The 19,849-nt window shown below is 39.5% G+C and overlaps 1 protein-coding gene across 19 annotated transcripts in view; it reads right to left on the bottom strand.

The window, feature by feature from the left end:
* The window catches only part of SYTL5 (synaptotagmin like 5), a 186,418-nt gene that overhangs the window by 56,186 nt on the left and 110,383 nt on the right, over positions 1–19,849 (bottom strand). For all 19 annotated transcript variants that reach the window (XM_039546594.1, XM_039546480.1, XM_039546603.1 and 16 more), the window contains 2 exons: positions 13,219–13,434; positions 864–979 (listed from right to left, as the gene is read on the bottom strand). In XM_039546594.1, the coding sequence (XP_039402528.1) occupies positions 864–979; positions 13,219–13,434 (332 nt within the window). The remainder of the gene's footprint in view (positions 1–863; positions 980–13,218; positions 13,435–19,849) is intronic.

The raw sequence follows: 19,849 nt of genomic DNA, 5'->3' as shown, positions 1-19,849 counted from the left end.
CACTGGACGTAGGCCATACTTACAGGATGGTAACTATTCTGGGAAGCAACACATCTGAAAAAGATGGGGCTGGGGGTGTTGTGATGGATAATCAGCTGGTCATGCTGTGGTCAAAAGAACTAATGCGATCATGGAATGCATAAACAGGAGAATCTCATGTAGGAGTATAGAGGTTATTCTACCTCTGTATTTGGCACTGGTGCAAGCACTGCTGGAATGGTGGGCATCAGAACTGGACACAGAATTCAAGAAGGATGTTGATGAGTTGGAGAGGGTTCAGAGAAGAGCCACGATAATGATTAAAGATTTAGAAAACATACCTTATAGTAATAGACTCAAGGAGTTCAATCTGTTTATCTTAAAGAAAAGGTAAAGAAGTGACTTAATTACAGTCTATACATACCTACATGGGGAACAAATATTTAATAATGGGCTCTTCAATCTAGCAGAGAAAGGTAGAATATGATCCAATGGCTGAATGTGGAAGCTAGACAAATTCAGAGTGGAAATAAGGTATACAATTGAACAGTGAGAGTAATTAACCATTAGAACAGCTTACCAAGTGTTGTGGCGGCTTCTCCATCACTGGCAACTTTTAAATCTAGATTAAATGTCTAACAGAGTTGCTCTAGGTACTATTTTGGGGAAGCTCTGTGGCCTGTGTTATGCAGGAGGTCAGACTATATGATCACAATGGTCCTTTCTGGCCTTAGAAACTATGACTCCATTAAAAGTAGTGACACAGGCTATGAATTCTAGAATATGAAGGATAAAACCCACATTTGGTAAAAACATTTTGACAACTAGGTTTAAAATATAAGTCTAAACAGAGAACAACTTTTCTTGTGTGTTCTTATTTTTACCTGGGACTTTGCGTAGGATGGACTGTCTGACAACATCAGTTCCAAGGAGGTTGGATTGTTTGAAGCGCTTTGCCCTCTCCTCAAAAAACCATTCACCTGTCACTATCCTTAGCTGTCTACATGAGAAAGAAACAAAACAAAATGCACACATGAACTGATCCAACCAGCCAAAACTGTTTCTTAAATCATCACGATGTTGTTCACCCAACATGCACATATACAGCTATGGATCACAGCCACACAGTACAAGCTAAAGAATCAAAAATTAGCCTGCAAAGTGTAATATAATAGAATAGATCTGGTAGAAAAATTGTTTAGCCCTCTTCCTTAAGTGAAAAATGGCTTTTTGGTTAAATGGAAGCTTGCACAAAAGTTGATTTTCATCAACATTTTCATGGTTTCAGGAAAAACAGGAAACCAAAACATTTTTGATCATCAATAGAAGTTAGAAGTTTTTGTTTTTTTATTTAGTGTCCAATAAACATTTCAGATTTTAGTTTATAATGCCTCCCCACCCCGATGTTTTTTAAGAGATGGGATGAGGGATAGATAGGAGGAGAGTGAGGGTCAGAAGTGAGGGTGGGGCAGAGAGGAGCAGGAGGCATAGGATAGGGCCACAGGAGCAGAAATATCTACTAGGGCAACTCCCACCAGACTCTGTTCTCTGCAGAAGCTCTGCTTTGTTTTTTTTGCAGAAATGTTGGAAGGTTTCTAGTGAATGAGGCAAGGGACTGCAGGAAGAGAAAGGAGGCTCTCATGATAAAGGCAGCTGAAGGCTGTCCTGGGGAACTGGATTCTATGGCTGCCTCTGCACAGATGCTGGGCAAGTCACTTAAAACAAATTTTTCACAGGTGTTCGTCATTTTCTGGGTAAGCAACATGAGACCCTGGGGTCTGATTTGCAGAAGTGCTGAGCATTCACAGCTACAACTGAAAGCAATGGAAGCTGTGCTTCGAACATGTATAATGCTAAGTACTCTGAAGAATCAAGCCCTTGGGTATCCAAAATTAATTGGATTTCTGAAAATCTAGGCCTGAACATCAATGTGTTTCAGCTCCCCAGATGTATAATTGGAAAAATAATATCACCTGATCTCACCAGAGCATTGTGTAAGGTAATCGGACGTCTACACCAGCTGCAAATCACAACCCCGACCGCAATATAGACACAACCATACTGGGTGTCCCCTCATACCCAGAGGCCCTCATACAAGTGAAAAGCAGTTTGGTGGTCCCATTCTAGCTCACATAACCACCAAAACTGAACCAGATGTGCAGTTGCTGCTTAGAGGAGGCCGAACACTGTCTGGAAGAGCAGCGTTTGGCAGGTCTGCACTGAGGTGCACTAGCAGAATTGTACAATGACGCTTACCCAGTGCCTGCTAGCCACAAGCCTGGTTACTGACTGCTAGCAGCCCTCATTTTTAGAAGGAACACAGTCAATCAAAACATTTTTTAAAGTAAAATAAATAAGCCTGATTTAAAAGGCTGTCTTATCTCATAACTGCTTAATACTAATAAAAATCACTACATACAGCACACAAAAGCTTTTTTTTATTTATTTATGAAAACTGGTTGGAGGGGAGGAAGGAGTTACTATAGGCTACATTGAATCTTGAGTGTCCACTGGCCTCCATAGCTATTTAAAAACTACTCCAATAGTTCTTCTCGACACCTGTAAACCCATTGAACTCAACCCTAACACTGGGAGGCATTTCCAGTAGTGCTTAATCTGGCATTGTAACAAGGAGGTGGTCCATCTGAATCCTCAGGTGCCTCAGGAACCTCTCAGCCTCTGCCCATTGAGTGGCAACTTCCTGTGATTTATATTCGCCAATGCCAATATTGTCCCATGTATATACAATGCTTCTCAACCTTTAGCCCTTTCTTGCAGGGCTGAAGAGGAACAGAGGTCTCTCTTCCTTGAGATCTCTGCACATACTGGGCTGAGCTAGCCCTGGTTATTCCTTCTCTTCCCCAGTACTTTCCTCCTGTGTCCTTCTTATACCCCTCTGCTGATGGACTATTGGCTCATCTGACCTCCCAGCCTGATCAGCCAATTTACTTACACATCCCCAATCAGCCTTCTCCGGGGGAGCTGATTGATGCCTAAGTGATCAGAGTGCTGTGCTCACCAGCTAGCTCCAGCACTCCATCACAGATATAAAACCACAAAACAGCTGTATGCTTGTATGGCTCCACTAGCAACCCCAACTGTACCAAGAAAAATCTATGCATTAAAATCACAATTTTCCCTCTCGTGGACAAGAATTATTCACACACACAAATATTAAAAATACATTTTAAGATTACTGACTTTAACAGACTCCAGGCTAATCTATGGGCTATATTTCCATCATTCTTAGCTTGTAGTTTGTGAAGAGTATCACATCCTACATCCTTTGGCTGGCAGAACTACTTAGCTTTATAGTTCTCGGGCCCTTATAAGAATTTATCCTTGAAAGATCAAGAAATGTGTAAATTCAGTCAACATTGATTAGCAAAATCCTTAGTACTCTGAATTGTTTGTACACCCACCGGAAAGAACTTTTAAAATTTTGAATACAAGTTGGTGCTAATCATACATAAAACATTAATGTCTATAAAGCATTCTTCCAGTTTGTTAAAAAGCCTCTTTTTGAAACATTTTCAATTGACAGCACCTGTGTAAATTGCCTACATGTTCATAGAAACAGCAAATATTTTCACTTCATTTTCTAACTGTTTCTTCTGCTTGCCCTTTTTCTTAGGAAAGAAAGGACAGGATTTCCCAGCAGTGAATCAATGGCAGTGGATGGACATTGTATGCAGGGGCAGCTCTAGACCCCAGCGCGCCAAGCAGGCGCTTGGGGCGGCCGTTTCCCGGGGGGGCGGCATTTGGCTCCGGTTGAGCTCCCGCAGGCATGACTGCGGCAGGTCCGCTGGTCCCGGGCTCCGACCTGCCGCAGCCCATGGCGAGGCAGCTCAAACGCGCCGAGAGAGGGAAGGGGACCGGGAAGGGGAAGGCGGAGGCGCAGCGCGGCTGCTTGCTGCTGCCTACTGTCTAGAGCCGCCCCTGATTGTATGACAGAATTTTCTTCTACATTTAAAGAAAGCCTAAGTAACTGTTACTGTTTCAAAATCTTACACGACTCCAGCAGAGTGTGATTTTTCCTGACCTGCATTCATTTACAAACATATCAGATAAAGAGAATCATATTTAGTTTGTGTGAGAATGGATATGATTACAGATGATTTTAGGGCATTGAACAGTACTTCTTACTCAGACAAGACTCCAACTTAAGAGAGAGTTTCGCCTGAGTAAAGTCTGAGGAGTACTGAATAGGGCTCTATTGTCAATGAAGAATTAACACTGATGCAATTCTCTCTCATCCAATTATAGATTAAGTTTATTTGAACACTACCAGAGTAAGTTAAAAAAAGAATCAAAATCCAGACATATGCCTGTAAATGTGATAATGAAAGATTATCGCCTTATCTTTTTCTTTGCAGCTTGTTGATGAAAATGCAAAAACAATTAATAGAAATCAATCAGTTATTGTCCAAAAGGTATTCAGAAAACCATTTCCACTCAATTTTTTTGTTTATTTTCTAAGGATGTTTGCTTAAAAACAAAATTGACTATTCACTGGAGAACACATAGCTTCTGGTTAGCAGGAAGAACAATTTTCCCCTGGGTGTGATAAGAATATATATTGTCACTACTTACCAATAGCATGATCTTCTGAGGGTGCTAATTCTTCATAGTAAGGCTTAACGTAAGTTTAGTACTCTACATCTGTCTTACCTTTGATTAAATTCCCATTGCAATTTGAACTACAAAGTTCATTAACTCTTTCCAAGGTTACTCCCGAGTTTGACAATAAAATCCCAAAGTGCCGTTTCTCTCTTACTCACACATCTTATTTTCCCAAGTCTTTTACCACCAACACTTCCCTTGATCCAAAAGAGCTGGTGCGCTCCTTCCAAACCACACACTCATAGATTCGTAGACATTAAGGTCAGAAGGGACGATTGTGATCATCTAGACCAGGGGTCAGCAACCTTTCAGAAATGGTGTGCCGAGTCTTCATTTATTCACTCTAATTTAAGGTTTTGTGTGCTGGTAATACATTTTAATGTTTTTAGAAGGTCTCTTTCTAAAAGTCTATAATGTATAACTAAACTATTGTTGTATGTAAAGTAAATAAGCTTTTCAAAATGTTTAAGAAGCTTCATTTAAAATTAAATTAAAATGCAGAGCCCCCCGGACTGTGCCCAGGACATGGGGGCAGTGTGAGCGCCACTGAAAATTAGCTTGCGTACCGCCTTCGGCACGTGTGCCGTAGGTTGCCTACTCCTGATCTAGACTGACCTCCTGCATGTTGCAGCCATAGAACCTCACCCACCCACTCCTGTAATACACCCCTAACCTCTGGCTGTATTACTCAAGTCCTCAAATCATGATTTAAAAAGACTTCAAGTTACAGAGAATCCATCATTTACACTAGTTTAAACATGCAAGTGACCCGTGACCCATGCTGCAGGGGAAGGCAACCCCCGCCCCCCCAGTTTTCTCCAATCTGACCCAGGGAAAAATTCCTTCCCAACCCCAAATACGGTGACTGGTTAGACCCAGAGCATGCGGGCAAGACCCATCAGACAGACACCTGAGCAAGAATTCTCTGTAGTAATTCTGATCCCTCCCCATCTAGTGTTCAGTCTCTGGCCATTGAGGATTTTTGCTACAAGCAGTCCTGCCATACCATCCTCTCCATAAATTTATCAATCTCGGTCTTGAAGCCAGTTAGGTATTTTTGTAGCTTGCATCAGGGGCTCTTAGAGTTCTGAATGCTCTTTTTTATTGTTGTAAGGTGCACATTAATAAATACAGTAAATTATAGACAGACTGGCATAAAAAATGATTTTGTCTGCAATACAAAATGCAAGAGTAGAATAATGGTTGACATCATCCTGAACCTTTCACTGTGATGCTCTTCAAAACTAGGACTCTTCCTTATTTGGTTTGTGAAGCAGATGCTCTTTGCTTAAGGCTAAGCCTCAGAGATATTTTAAGCCAAATTACCTGTCAATGTCACTCCAGTTACGTCAATGAGTTACACCAGCAGTGAATTTGGCCCACATTTTTTTCCCTTTATCTGTTTAATTTATTGTGGGGGTTGGAGGGAAGAAAGATAATCTTTTCTGTTTTCTTCTTAAATAATTATAAAGAATATTATATAATGCATGAAAGATATTAGCCATAAAAACATTCTATATGAGCATGGTGGGTTGTCAAATAAAAGGCTGAAAAAACAGAGATTACAGTATTTTTGGGTATTCCATTCATAACAAATTGTAATGCCAGACTCCCACCACCATCCCAACTTGCAATAATGCTACTGTAAGAAGCTGATCACAGGGTAGCTCAGAACAGTTCATTTAATCAGAAAAGGCAATTCACTGAATCATCAATACTCCAAATGGAGCATAAATGCAAAATGTACATTTGGATCTTGTTGAATGTGGCAAATGTCTAATATAATTTGTGTTGCCTGCAAAACAAGTAGAAGCTGCTGACAGAAGTTCCAATTTATTTTTGGCAATAAATGCTCTTCGGATGTTTCATCTAAATTAAAGCATTTAATAGGGCTGGGCAGTGCTTTGGTGAGATTTAACAACTCTCCTGTTTAGTTGTGTACATCCTTCTCATCTGGAAGAAACTTCATTGTGAGATCTGCATGACTGCTTACATGTCTAACAGATTCCTGGTAATAAGCAAATCCTGTCTGTTCACTGGTTCTCAATCCATGACCCACAGTCCACTGGTGGACTGCAGACGAGTTTTAGGTGGTTTGCCAATTGGTTGCCTGAAAATTAGCCATGCAGCTAGAAGCATGATGAGGACTGCTACTTTGTTAAATAAAATAACCTAATTTCCATTGATGAGAAAGAATGGAAGAGTTAACTAGTGTAACAGATCCTTTGCACGACACATCTAACACTCCACATAAGGATTTCTTTCTTAGGACACTCCTGCTGCAGAAGCTACTAGCAGCACTACAGCTCACACTGCTATGGAGCTGGTGCCCACCTGCAGAGGCCCTTGCTCCTAAGAAAGCTTGCAGCTATTAAGGACTATTAAAGACTTAATTCCTGCTTGCTAGGTCACTGTTCCTGAAAATGCAAATTGAAAGCTAAACAGAGATGGAGTGGAGATGTTAAAGAAACCATTTCATGTTGGTTTGTGCAGGCAAGAAACCATGTGACTTTGCAGTATTATGAAGGACTCGAACTATGTGACAGTACAGCTAAAAACTATAAATTGTATTTTCATTCACCACTCTAACCAAATTGATCATACATCTCTACCCCAATATAACACTGTCCTCGGGAGCCAAAAAATCTTACCGCATTATAGGTGAAACCGCGTTATATCAAACTTGCTTTGATCCGCCAGAGTGCACAGCCCCCCCACCAAAGCGCTGCTTTACAGCATTATATCTGAATTCGTGTTATATCGGGGTAGAGGTGTATTAAGCAGAAGCTACTGTATTTTAAAATCTAGATGCATCATTACCATCACTTTAGATTCATAAGTTCATGAAACTGACAAATTTGACATAAACATGACAAGTACGTATTTAATATATAGTTGGTGGAACATTTTTTTTTTCTTTTCAAAAGTGGTGCAAGGCATGAAGAAGGTTGACAGTCACAATTCAGATGCTATTTTACATTGGGAAGCTGGTGCCCAATTCAGATTGTAGCATTACCTGATTGGTAACGTTTAAGAAAAGCACTGTAATAAATGTTTATACCTCAGTAACTTTAGAACTGCTTTCCTGTGAGATAGACTAAGCCCATTCTTCTCCTTCAACACAGCTACAGAGTTTATGGAGGGTTCAAAATAGTTCTGCTCTTAAAATTGATTTAAACAGACATGCCTGAAGTAAACAATAAAAGTAAAACCCATCATCTGCTGCATGAAATGTGAAGAATAAGGACATATGGATCCTTACCAAGCATTTGACCTCCCTGGCCAAGTCTAATGCAATGCATAGTGAAAGAAAATCATAAGTAGACAGTCATAGCAACTGACAGGTTGAACAGGCTTGGAAACCTCAGTGTCACCACCTTATATCTTTGTCTTTTTCATCATCAATGCAAATTTTTCTTTAGGATCTTGAGTCACAGCAGCCTTGATTGTTAAAAAGCTCATATCTCATAAACCATATGTATAGAAATACTTACCTTCTAACAAGGCAAGGGAGTCCAAGGGTTAACCGTCAGACACCCATGTACTATACTCCACATACACCTCTACCTCGATATAACACTGTCCTTGGGAGCCAAAAAATCCTACCGCGTTATAGCTGAAACCGTGTTATATTGAACTTGCTTTGATCCACTGGAGTGTGCAGCCCCCCCACCCCGGAGCACTGCTTTACCGCGTTATATCCAAATCTATGTTATATCGGGTGGCGTTATATATCGAGGTAGTGGTGTACTTTCAATTTATAGTGAACAGTTTACGGAAAGGGCTTCAAGTTACAGTTGCTTAATCCTTCATCTCCTTTAGAAGCATCAGATCCATTTACCTTACAAAAATATTTTTTCATTCAAAATATAAAATGAATTCCTAAATCTGACTTGAAGTTTGAATTTAATAATTGCATCTCACATTCCAAAACTAAAACTGAAGAACTAGAAATGAAACTGTCTCTTGCACTCTATTATTTTCAGACACTGATAACTGTAACTAGATGGGAGTGTTTTTCCTAGAAAAATAGATTGCTTTCTCCCAATCCTGATGTGGGACCAAACTGCACTGTATGACTTAGATAATTTTTCAGTATATTTAATGGGACACCAAACCAAAGCTTTTAGAGTATTTTTTTAAACTGACCTGAAATCCAAATTCACATATGAAAACATGATATTCTTTTACTTACGCCTCTCCAAAAGCCAACCTCTGGCATTCTCAATAGCAAGTGTACTGATAAACAATACCCTTTCCAATGTATTTTGCCAAAGTAAGGTTTAGATGGGTTCTCCAGTGTAGCACCAGACAGAGTGTATTGCGACTGGTAGCTTTAGTGAGCGAGTATGACAGCAATAACTTTATCTGTCTGCTTGCTCTTACCCCTATCTTAAATGACTGGGAATGTTTTAAAGAAAATCATGCACAATCATAGAATCATATAAGTATAGAACTGGAAGGGACCTCAAGAGGTCTTCTAGTCCAGTTCCCTGCACTCATGGCAGGACTAAGTATTATCTAGACCATCCCTGACCAGCGTCTATCTAACCTGCTCTTAAAAATCTCCAGTGACGGAGATTCCACAACCTTCCTGGGCAATTTATTCCAGTGTTTAACCACCCTGACAGTTAGGAAGTTTTTCCTAATGTCCAACCTAAACCACCCTTGCTGCAATTTAAGCCCATTGCTTCTTGTCCTGTCCTCAGAGGATAAAGAGAACAATTTTCTCCCTCCCCCCACCTCCTTGTAACAACATTGATGTACTTGAATCAGCTGGGTGCTGTACATTTTATTTGGGGTCTCATCTGAATCATCAGATATTAGTCATCAATCTATATAGTCCCGTGTCCTGAACTAAATGGCTCAATAGTGTGAGCAATTATTAGAAGTCTTATAGTCCTTTGCAACTCTATCACCTACCCTTTCCTGCCAAGGGAGGTTGCATTTGGTAGCAAACTCCTCTAGAACTACAACACAACACAGCTCTGTGGGGTGTCCATGCCCATTTAATTTAAATATGATATTTTTCAGCCTCTCCTTCCCCCTCCTGGCATGTTTCCTAATTATTAAATTGCCAGATAATCCCAGGAGTTTTCCCCTTTTGCTTTACAAGAGTGACTATGCACTTGAAGCTACCCATTTACTAGAACAGGTCAGGAATTTTCTATTGAAATATTTTTTCCAATGGAAAATGTGGTTTCCACAAAACAGAAATGTTCCGTGTGAAAATGTCAATTTTGCAGAGAATTTTCGATCGGGAAAATGTTAAAAAGTTCACTTTGGGGTTGGGCCAATCTGAATTGAAACATTTTGGTTTGCTGAAGTGAACTGAAACATTTGGGTTTGGACCACTTTCATATTAAGTTGTGTCTGCCTGAGCTGCCAGAGTGCCTCACGAGTGTCGTAGCTTGGCTGCCTCACGTACTGCAATTGCCCTCCCCCAATTTCCCTCAACTGTGAAAATTCAAATAGATACAATTTGGGAAAAAATGCTTAAAAATGAAACGCAGTATTATCCGTCAAAATTATATTCACAAAATATTGAATTCTGCCAAGCTTAACTATATTGTATTACACATGGTGGCAGAATTAAGAATGTGGGGCAACCTTAGCTTTGCATTGCATGACTTTTGGGTACTTTTGCAACCTTGATCTCTGCCATTTAAAATGGTGACACTCCAGATGGCAAGATAACCAATTCTCTTGTTCTTGATCATGAATAATAGTGTTCATTTTCTGTTTTCTAGTGATGTATAGTTCTTTTGGAATACAATTTGCATATAAAGCTAGGTTTCTTTATGTTGTATTTAAAAATGCTGGAGGATCTTTCACTTTTTTATATTTAAATTTCCACCCACAGAGTATGATGAAGTTCTTCATTAGGTGATTTTTCTTCTGAGGGTTCTAGAATGTAGTGAATGTATTGTAATGGCCATCTCCCTCCCCACATTAGCGGGATTGAAGACAAGTGTGGTTTGAGAGAGAGGGTGGGGCAATTAAAACAAAGTAGTGTTCTGAGGGAACAAGAGCTGCCTTTTGCTGACTCTGGAAAAATAGATGCTATTGTGGAGGTTTGACTGTACTAAAGTTTTGTTGGCGTTTTTCGACCTGGTCTCTCCCCTCCTTCCTCCAGATACTCTGATGCTACAATATTATTCTTTCCATTTGTCTGATAAGTAGTTACAACATTTTCTTTAAAACTATAAGTATTTTTAAATAATTTGGAGACAAAGGCAGCGTATTCATAATTTGCCTCATCTTTCTCCAGATTTTTTGACATTTGAATGGAAAGCCATTGTAAGTACTAGAATAGTGCTGAAAATCTGTCATGGACTACATGACAAAATGTCTTCTTATTGCACAGGAAATGCCATGGTTACCTCTGACATAATGGGTAGGCAGGACTGAGATATCAAACTAGGGAAATCAAGAGGAGTGAAAGATGGAAGTTTATTAAAGAAAGAGATAGAGGTAACTGACAGGTGATGTTCAGATTTTCTTTCATGGCTATGTGTTTTGGCAACCAGTTAAATTAGAATGTCTACTCAGATCAGGGAAACTCTACGGTACACTCATATGTCCAGCCATGATACAAAAGCATGGGTAATTTTTTCAGTAAACACACCAATAACAATACTTTGCTGTATCATAGTTGTTACAATACCATTGCTGTTCCAATGACTTGAAGAGAAATGCTTTTGAAGCTTACTGAAGAAAAAAATGGATGATTCAAGCGTAATGAGATGCTGAGCCTTTCACCTACAGATCATGGATTAAAATGGTGGACTACACTGGTAATGACAAACAGTCTGTCTTGTCCAACAGCAGCTTAGCGACCTACATGCGAGGAGTTGGGTGATCTCAGTTCATAACGGACAGGTTTACACATCCAAAATAGAAGTTAATAGTACACGGGTGACCATTTCAGCAGAAAAGTCAAGAATTAGATGACCAAAGAGCCAAGAACTGAAGAGTAGAGTGTCTAAACTGCCTCCTAAGTCCTACAGGTGGTCCCTTTCAAAAGACAGGCTAAGTCATATTGGTGGGAGCAGGATAGAGAAGCTTGAATAGCTGTTGCTCATGCTGTATCAGTCTTGTGGAAAGACAGAATTTCATTCTTCAGGGGTGTCAAATCTGGAATCTTCCATGAGTACTAAATTAAATTTAGTTTACAGGAGGAAAAAAAACCCCACCTTTACCAAGATACAAGCACAATAAAACTACCATGAAGGATTTAGACCCCTTATACAGATCCACACCACATAGCTGAAATATAATGTTAAGAGGTTTTTTCCCCTCTGGTCACACCTCTTTCACTCCACGCAACCTGCATGACTAACTGCTCCCTCATTTCAAGTTCTCACTCATATCCTCACCTTCTCCCTTCTCTCTCTGCCATCACATAACCCTCTCCTCATTCAAATGCAATTATTTCAAAATGCCTAAAACTCTAGTTTTCCCTGCAAAGAAAGAAAAAAAGAAAGAAAGAAATGAGATGTCGGAAAATACAACTGAACAAATCCAAACTAGAACTGTGGCAGTATCAAAAGGTATGAAAATCTTCACTGTCCAATCACAGTGCTCTTACTTGCATCCCATCTCCCATTCTTTATTAGTACACTGTCTATTTAGATGGCACTCTCTTTGGGGCAGGAACTTATCATTACTTGTCTGTAAAGTGCCTTTGGCACAGTTCAGAATATACAAATAGATACCACCTGCTTGCAATAAGAACCTGTTCACTACATTTAAATAATCTAGGAGTAAAACGGTACTTTATGAATTGTATAGTAAAAGTAAAATTACGCATAATACTGATACATCAGTCTAGCAGATTAAGCAAGAAATACTGTGGTGCCGTAAAATACATATAGACATGCTGTAACTTTGAAGTGTTCATATGCAATTCTGTTTAATAATGACTGCACTGAGGATTGCTTAGCAACATCTGATACCATACTCTATATTCTAACAGCAGAAAAGCAAAGGTCGACTTGCCCTGTACATTTGGCAGAATGCCATTCATTTCAGAACTCTATCTAATTTATAGGCATGGGGAGATGTTTTACATTAAAGCCTTTTTAACAGATGTGGAGGTGTTAATATAACAGAGGCTAAGGAGACAAGAATAAAAGTGTTGCTGAAAGTAATTTTACTCATATTTTTGTAGCTCTTCTCTTTTGCAAAATAACAGATCATATTAGACTGAACATCCAGGGACCTTATATAGTTTTAGTTGTAATATTATTCAATTATTAGGTCTGTTCCTTTATAATGTAAACAGATGCATTACAAAACAATAATCTTCACTTATTTTCAGCTCATTCACACCTGTGGTTTAGCATCTGTGATGCTAGGAGCACTTTAAAAAAAGCCATAAAACAAATAAACAAAAAAAAACCCCAGCAACAACAAAAACAACAAGCAGGTGCTGAAGAGAAGATGATGAAATAAATATTGCTGAAAATATAAGCCACCTAAAATAAGCCTTTCCCCTTCTATGCCTGCTATGTTATGCCCTTGTGTTAAAGAGTGAGAAAGCAGCAGCAGCATAAACGTATTTATTACACAGATGGCCTGTAACTCCATATTTACAAAAGCTTCAGAACTTACGCAATCTTGGCACACACAGTGCACTTCCAGTTCTCATCAATTCCCAAAACACGACACTTGTTGCAAACTGTGAGTTTGCATTCTTGGCACTGGTCCCCCCTGTCAAAGATTAAGCCCAGGTTTTTCTGACAGCGAACACAGACCCTGCCGCGGTCCTGTCGGCAATGACGGTTTCCACCTTTTCGTCTCACTTCCAACAACTCATTCTTCAATTTCCTGGAAATAAAAAATAGAGGGCACTTTAAATCTGAGATACCACTGGTTCATAGCATTTCATGGTAATATTCTATATCCTCTTAGGTTCACGTAACAGAGTCTCTAGGGAATGTGTATAAGTGATAACAGGATAAGAGTGCTAAGCACTATAAAAGACAATAGTAAAGAAGAGCTATGCAAATTTAAGTTAACACCAAGCCCCTTTACAGACAGACATACTAATTACACAAGACCCCACACTGAAATGCAGCCCTCCATAAAATAAAATGCAACAGTTATTTAGCAGGTCACACCACCACCATACTTCCAGCTATGAAAAAGTATAATGTAGCCAGCTGGAAACTGCAAGGTATATATAAGAAGGCAAAATGTAAATGCCTTAGTATACATTTGGCTGGACATTTGGGTTAACATTTCTAGATAAGTTCACGGAGGATAGATCTATTAATGGCCATTAGTCAGGATGGGCAGGGATGGTGTCCCTAGCCTCTGTTTGCCAGAAGCTGGGAATGGGTGACGGGATGTACCACTTGATGATTACCTCCTCTGTTCATTCCCTCTGGGGCACCTGGCATTGGCCACTCTTGGAAGACAGAATACTGGGCAAGAAGGACCTTTGGTCTGACCCAGTATGGCGTTTCTTATGTTCTTAACATGACTGTCCTTGCAAAAAATACTAGGCAGTTAATATAGATCCTGTGGTCAAGGCATCTGCTCTAATGTTATCTGGAAGAAAAATCTCCAGTGTCATCTAACATTATGCTGAGACATTGATTAAATAATACTTATTCAGAGAAGAAAGACAGTTAAATTCCCAACACCACACCCACACAAACACACAGATGATTATGAGCCTAAAGGTTAAGTGACAGATTGAACAGATCATTTCTATAGATCAGAAGAAAAATAAGAGGACGAACTAATTCTTTTTTACTTTCCAGGAAAATTAATTATTAATGTATTTGATTAGGATACTTTATCATGTCACTATAAATATTTGGAGAATGGCATAACATACATGATGTCAAGTATCAGAGGGGTAGCCATGTTAGTCTGTATCCACAAAAACAATGAGGAGTCCGGTGGCACATTAAAGACTAACAGATTTATTTGGGCATAAGCATCTGAAGGAGTGGGTTTTTTTACCCACAAAAGCTTATGCCCAAATAAATCTGTTAGTCTTTAAGGTGCCACCAGACTCCTTGTTGTTTTTATAAAATACATGGTGTTATAGGTTTTGATACCAGTGAACTTAAGACAAAATTAAGACAACACTGCTTTGGCTTCTTCAATTATTTTTCTTTAAACTAGCAGGGCTGACTGCAATTTTGATTTTCTTTTCTGAAACAAGTATAATAGGCTTAAAATACACTGTTCCTTTTAACAGTATTCATCCAGGGGATCTTAGCATTGGGTGCCTAACATAGTGGTATATAAAGTGATTTAATGTGCAATAGCTTAGAATCAGTAAGACCAATAGTGGGCATGAAACATTAAAACGATCATGTGCACGGACACTTTCCCCAGCTGTTCACACAATCTGTGAAATACAAACTCACCGTCTTCCTGAGCTTTAATAATAAAGTAAGCAACAAGGTAACAAATGATCAAATCAAACATTCTCCCTCAGCATGATACTCCTAGGGTTCCTCCCTCAACCCACACACTTGATCTCTGCCCCGCCCCCAGACTACCATTCCCACCTCTCCTTTTCAAACAAGACAGACAATGAGTCACCTGCTTCTGAACAGAATCTCTTTAGTCCTTTCACAGCATGTTCAACACCTGCTAGCAGGCAGTTTCTCAAGCAAACACCAAGCACATCACAGATTGCTACCGAAGAAAAAACTTCTACCATAACAAACATGACCTAATACACAATCAAGCCTACTTTGCCAGAGCTAGTCACCACTAATATTTTAAGGGTGTTGGTGTTTATTTTTCAGAAGTCATACAACAGAACTAGCTAGTATACCAATGTACAGAGATATATAAAAGAAAACTACTAAGAGTAATATAGTAATATTGCATGTGTGTCTAAAATTAGAAGATATCTTCTATAACAGTGTGTATAGATTTATGGAGCTTGTACACTGGTCACATATGCAACACTTTAAAAGTAATTAAAGGGGGAAATTTCGGTATTTCACCTTAAATAATATCTAGTTCTGATATACTACTACACTTGTTACTAGAGGCAAGTCAGAAATTATTAGAATCTTCAGGATATAAATTTAATCTTTGAAGAGTGACTGTATTTCTCCATATGTACAACCTCCCATTGAAATCTGTATATGGATAAATAATAATTTGAGACATACTTATCTCATGGAGCTGGAAGGGACCTTGAAAGGTCATCAAGTCCAGCCCCCTACCGTCACTAGCAGGACCAAATACTGATTTAGCCCTAGATCCCTAAGTGGCCCCCTCAAGGACTGAACTCACAACCCTGGGTTTGGCAGGCCAATGCGCAAACCACTGAGCTATCCCTCCCCCCTTGGTGAGCCACTAGTGCTTGCAAAACCATAGACAGGTATCCCTTTCTGCTTATAGGGCGCTACACAATGGCAAAGGAATTACAGCACATTAATCCATGGCAAACACTACCTTTTATCCCCCGTGGAGATGCTTTCAATTTCAATTAATGCTAGCACTGGTCATTAAGAAGGTGGATTGAGATTTGTATGGGTCACCTTATTTGGCTTTGTGTTGGCTTTTATATTTTAGTGTACTAGTATCTTCAATATCACTTTAAATGGTTGTACAGTGTTGCCAAGTGTCTCAGTATGTATTTGCTCCATGCATACAATTATTATTTGTGAAGTGCACTGGCATTACAGTGTCTTCCACTTGCTATATACTTTCATTTTAAGAATTGTAACCGGTGTTTTTGCATTATAAAAAGATTTACTGATTTGTTTAGAGCTGTAATTATTTCTTACAACTCTAAACAAAGTTCACTTATAGAATGTGGCAGGCAGATCCAAGCTGACATCTGAAGAATATCTCAAGTAGGATTGTCCAAATAACCAAATATTCTGTTCAGGTAAAAGTCCCAAAAAAGCCTGAACAAAAAAAAAATGTTTCCGGTCAACCCAAAACAAAAATGTTTTGAAGTTTTCAGCGAACTGAAACATCAAAAAATGTTTCATTTCATGTCAAAACATTTTGGTTGACTTGAAACAAAACATTTAGTTTCAATGTCAAGGCTTTAAAAACATTTTAAAATTGTTTTTTAAATAAAATTGGAAATTAATTCATAATAAAAAGTCAACAAATTTAGTTGCTGAAATGGCAAATGAACCATTTCAACATTTCTCATTTTTTTTCTTTTTTTGAATAAAATAAGGTGCCAAAATGGACCCAAATTCATACATTGTTTCAGTTGACGTGAATCTGCATATTTTGGTGGAAAAAAGGTTTCACATGAAAAATTTCACCCAGCTCTAATCTTGCATCTTACAAAGTACAGCAGAACATACATAAAACCCTGTTCTTTCAGCTAATGAAAGCTTTTTTTCCCCTCCTGTCCAGCAGAAAAGGAGAATAGTCAATATGGTGTATTGAGGACTGCATAGGAACTGCAAGAGAAGGGTTTCTTGGTCCTGCTTGCAGGCTAGAGGGCCCTGTAGGAAAGCATCTATCAGAGTGAGTATGGAAAGAGACTGCTTCAAGCAAGTTTGGGTTAAGTAGTGTCTCGCTGCCAAAGGGAGCAACCTGTTTCGTCTCTTGCTGATTTGGGATCCTTGTGTGTTATTGCTCTGAATTCTAAGAAATAACATAGTGTTACGCTGCAAGCTTCCAGAGAGAATATTTGTGTTTTTATCTAACTTCTCTGTGTGTATGCAGTGAACATAAAGAATCAGGACAAAAACCCTTATTAATAAATCTTATAAAAAGAAATAGCCCAACTTCAGTAAGCCATTCCACATAAGTAAACTCTCTGAAGTGATGGAAAACTTTTTTTTGCTGAAGTTGCTTTAGCAACAGGCAGCCCTATTTCAGAATCTATATACATCAGACTCTGTGCAGCTGCTGTACTCATGGAGTTTAATAAAGCCAGTGCATGGAAAAACTGCTTAGAGTCCACAGGCTTTATTTTTCCTAGATGCTCACCAGCCTGAGTTTCTGGATTCTTGCTTTTCTCTCCAGCTTATCCATTATCTACAAACTATCTTTAATAACCTGAACAAGCACTAGTGAGTTCTAGCCATGCCTTTCTGCTCCTCTGTGATAATGTGTGTGTGTCTTGGTATCTCAGGATTCCCAAACGGTGCTTGGTTGACCCTTTGAATAGAAAGGTGTGACTTTTCTTGCCTTCCTATGAGCCTATGCCCCATATGTTTTATGGAAGATGGGTCATGTGAGGTATCATTGGAAAGGTTATCATTTACTGAAGGTGATTATCTAATTTGTATGCATGTATCATTTCTGTATCTGAAGTCAGAAATATTGACTATGTAATAATTGCAACTATGTTTTTATCTGGGGAATGCCCACTGGACAGTATGCAAACAGCCTGCATGGGCCATTAGGAAGGATAATAGGACTTTGAAGATGCTAATCTCCCTCCTTCCTGAGAAGTTTCCTGGGATGCTGCTTTAACACTGCAGGCTCAGGTGATCATATCACCTGGTACTGGACATCATTTTGGACTTCTGGTATTTTTCCACTGGAAGGGGTTGGGGGTCAAAATAGGAAACAAAGGATTCCTGCCATATGTAAATCCTATTTAAGGTGGGGAGTGAGTTAATCTTGGCTCTTCTCCACTGCCTCCCTGCCCAAGAAGGAAGACTGCTGAAAACACCTGAAGAAATAAAGGAACTAAGCAGGGGCATGGGAGGGGAGACCCCAGGCAAGAAAGGTCAGCCTGTGATGGGTATAACTGCAGATTTAAGCTGCAAGCAGTGCAGTTACCTTCAAGAAACTCTGCAACCTGCATAAAACAACTTTTAGGGTGAGAAATGACTATTTGTAGCCAATTTCTTTAATGTATAAGCCTAGTTTGCATGTTTGTTTTATATGCTCATTGGTGTGCTTTGTTCTGTTTGCTATCCCTTATAATCACTTAAAATCTACCTTTTGTAGTTAATAAACTTATTTTGCTTATTCTAAAACACCGTTTGTGCAATTCATAACTGGGGGGGCAAAAAGCTGTGCATATTTTCCTCCACATTGAGGGAGGGAGCGAATTTCATGAGTTTACGCTGTATAGCTCTCTATGCAGCGCAAGACAATATAACTTCGGGCTTACACTCCAGAGGGTATGTGCACCAGAGTGCTGGGCAATTCCCCGAGTTGAGTCTTGCCACACAGAACTGACTGCAGACTCTGTGTGATTCTACAGCTGGGTGTGTGTGCGCAGCAGGACAGGGTGAGGGAGCCCAAGCTGGTGAAACGGGCGGGCTCAGTGAGATCCCAATATGTCTCCCCAGGTGGCACCCCAGAAGGGGGGTCTAACCGATCACACCTTCCCATCCAAATCAGGAGCTTTTAGATATTATTAGCATAATCACCCAATATTTGTGCAGGTGCAGCAGGATAATAATCTCTGACCCTCCAAACACTTTGTATGTTCACGTTTTTCAATATTGCATAGGCCTGTTCAATTCTATATGGTAACTCCACAGGAGCCTATACCATTCAGTGCCTGTTTTTTCTGGGACCTGAATTCTTCCCACTAAGCACCTGTCTGTACCCTGCACAGGGGTTCACTCTATCACTGAGAACAGGTCCATTAAAGGTGACCCACATGGGATTTTCTATTCATACTAGTAGGATATATGAAGAAGGCCTGAAAGCTGCTTTTGTGGGTGTGTGTGTGGGAGGGTTAATCTGCTTGTTTGCTTGATCTTAGAAATAGCTAGCAGGAAAGTCAACTCAGTTGCTCTCCAGCTGCTGGAGGATTTGGGGGGCTCTCCATGGATGCATATTATTAGCTCTCAGATCTTAATTGAAGGGTTAAGAATGGCAAGAGCTTCATTTCCCAACAATGTCAGTAAGTCATTGCAGTTATATCTGTCGAAAACCCCAAAATTTAAAGTGACTAAAAATCCCCTTCCCTCTCAGTTGCTCAGTGGTTATGGTCTTGGCTCTTGTGATGTCACTATTTCAAAGGTTGTCCAGTCACCAGAGAGTCTTACAGGATGGAAAGGATCTGAGTTTCTAATATAAAAATAAGCCCAAAAGTAACCCCTCACAATTTTCATGCCTTCTTTTTGCATTATAAAGCAGCAAAACTGGGCACAAAGTCTTTTTCTGTTCTGCACAGCACCTTTAAAATGTAAGCAGTTCGCCTCCTTAATCAAAGTGGAAATGTTTCCTCTAAGGTTAACATTTCCTTTCTTGGCATTTCCTCTCCCTTGGTAGTATATTTAAAGAGGCAGTATCCTTATTCTCCAGTAATTCCATCTGC

This window comes from Mauremys reevesii, linkage group 1, assembly GCF_016161935.1.
Source record: "Mauremys reevesii isolate NIE-2019 linkage group 1, ASM1616193v1, whole genome shotgun sequence".
Classification (NCBI taxonomy): Eukaryota; Metazoa; Chordata; order Testudines; family Geoemydidae; genus Mauremys; species Mauremys reevesii.
Note: the sequence above shows the minus strand (reverse complement) of the source record. Positions and strands in the feature narration are given on the sequence as shown.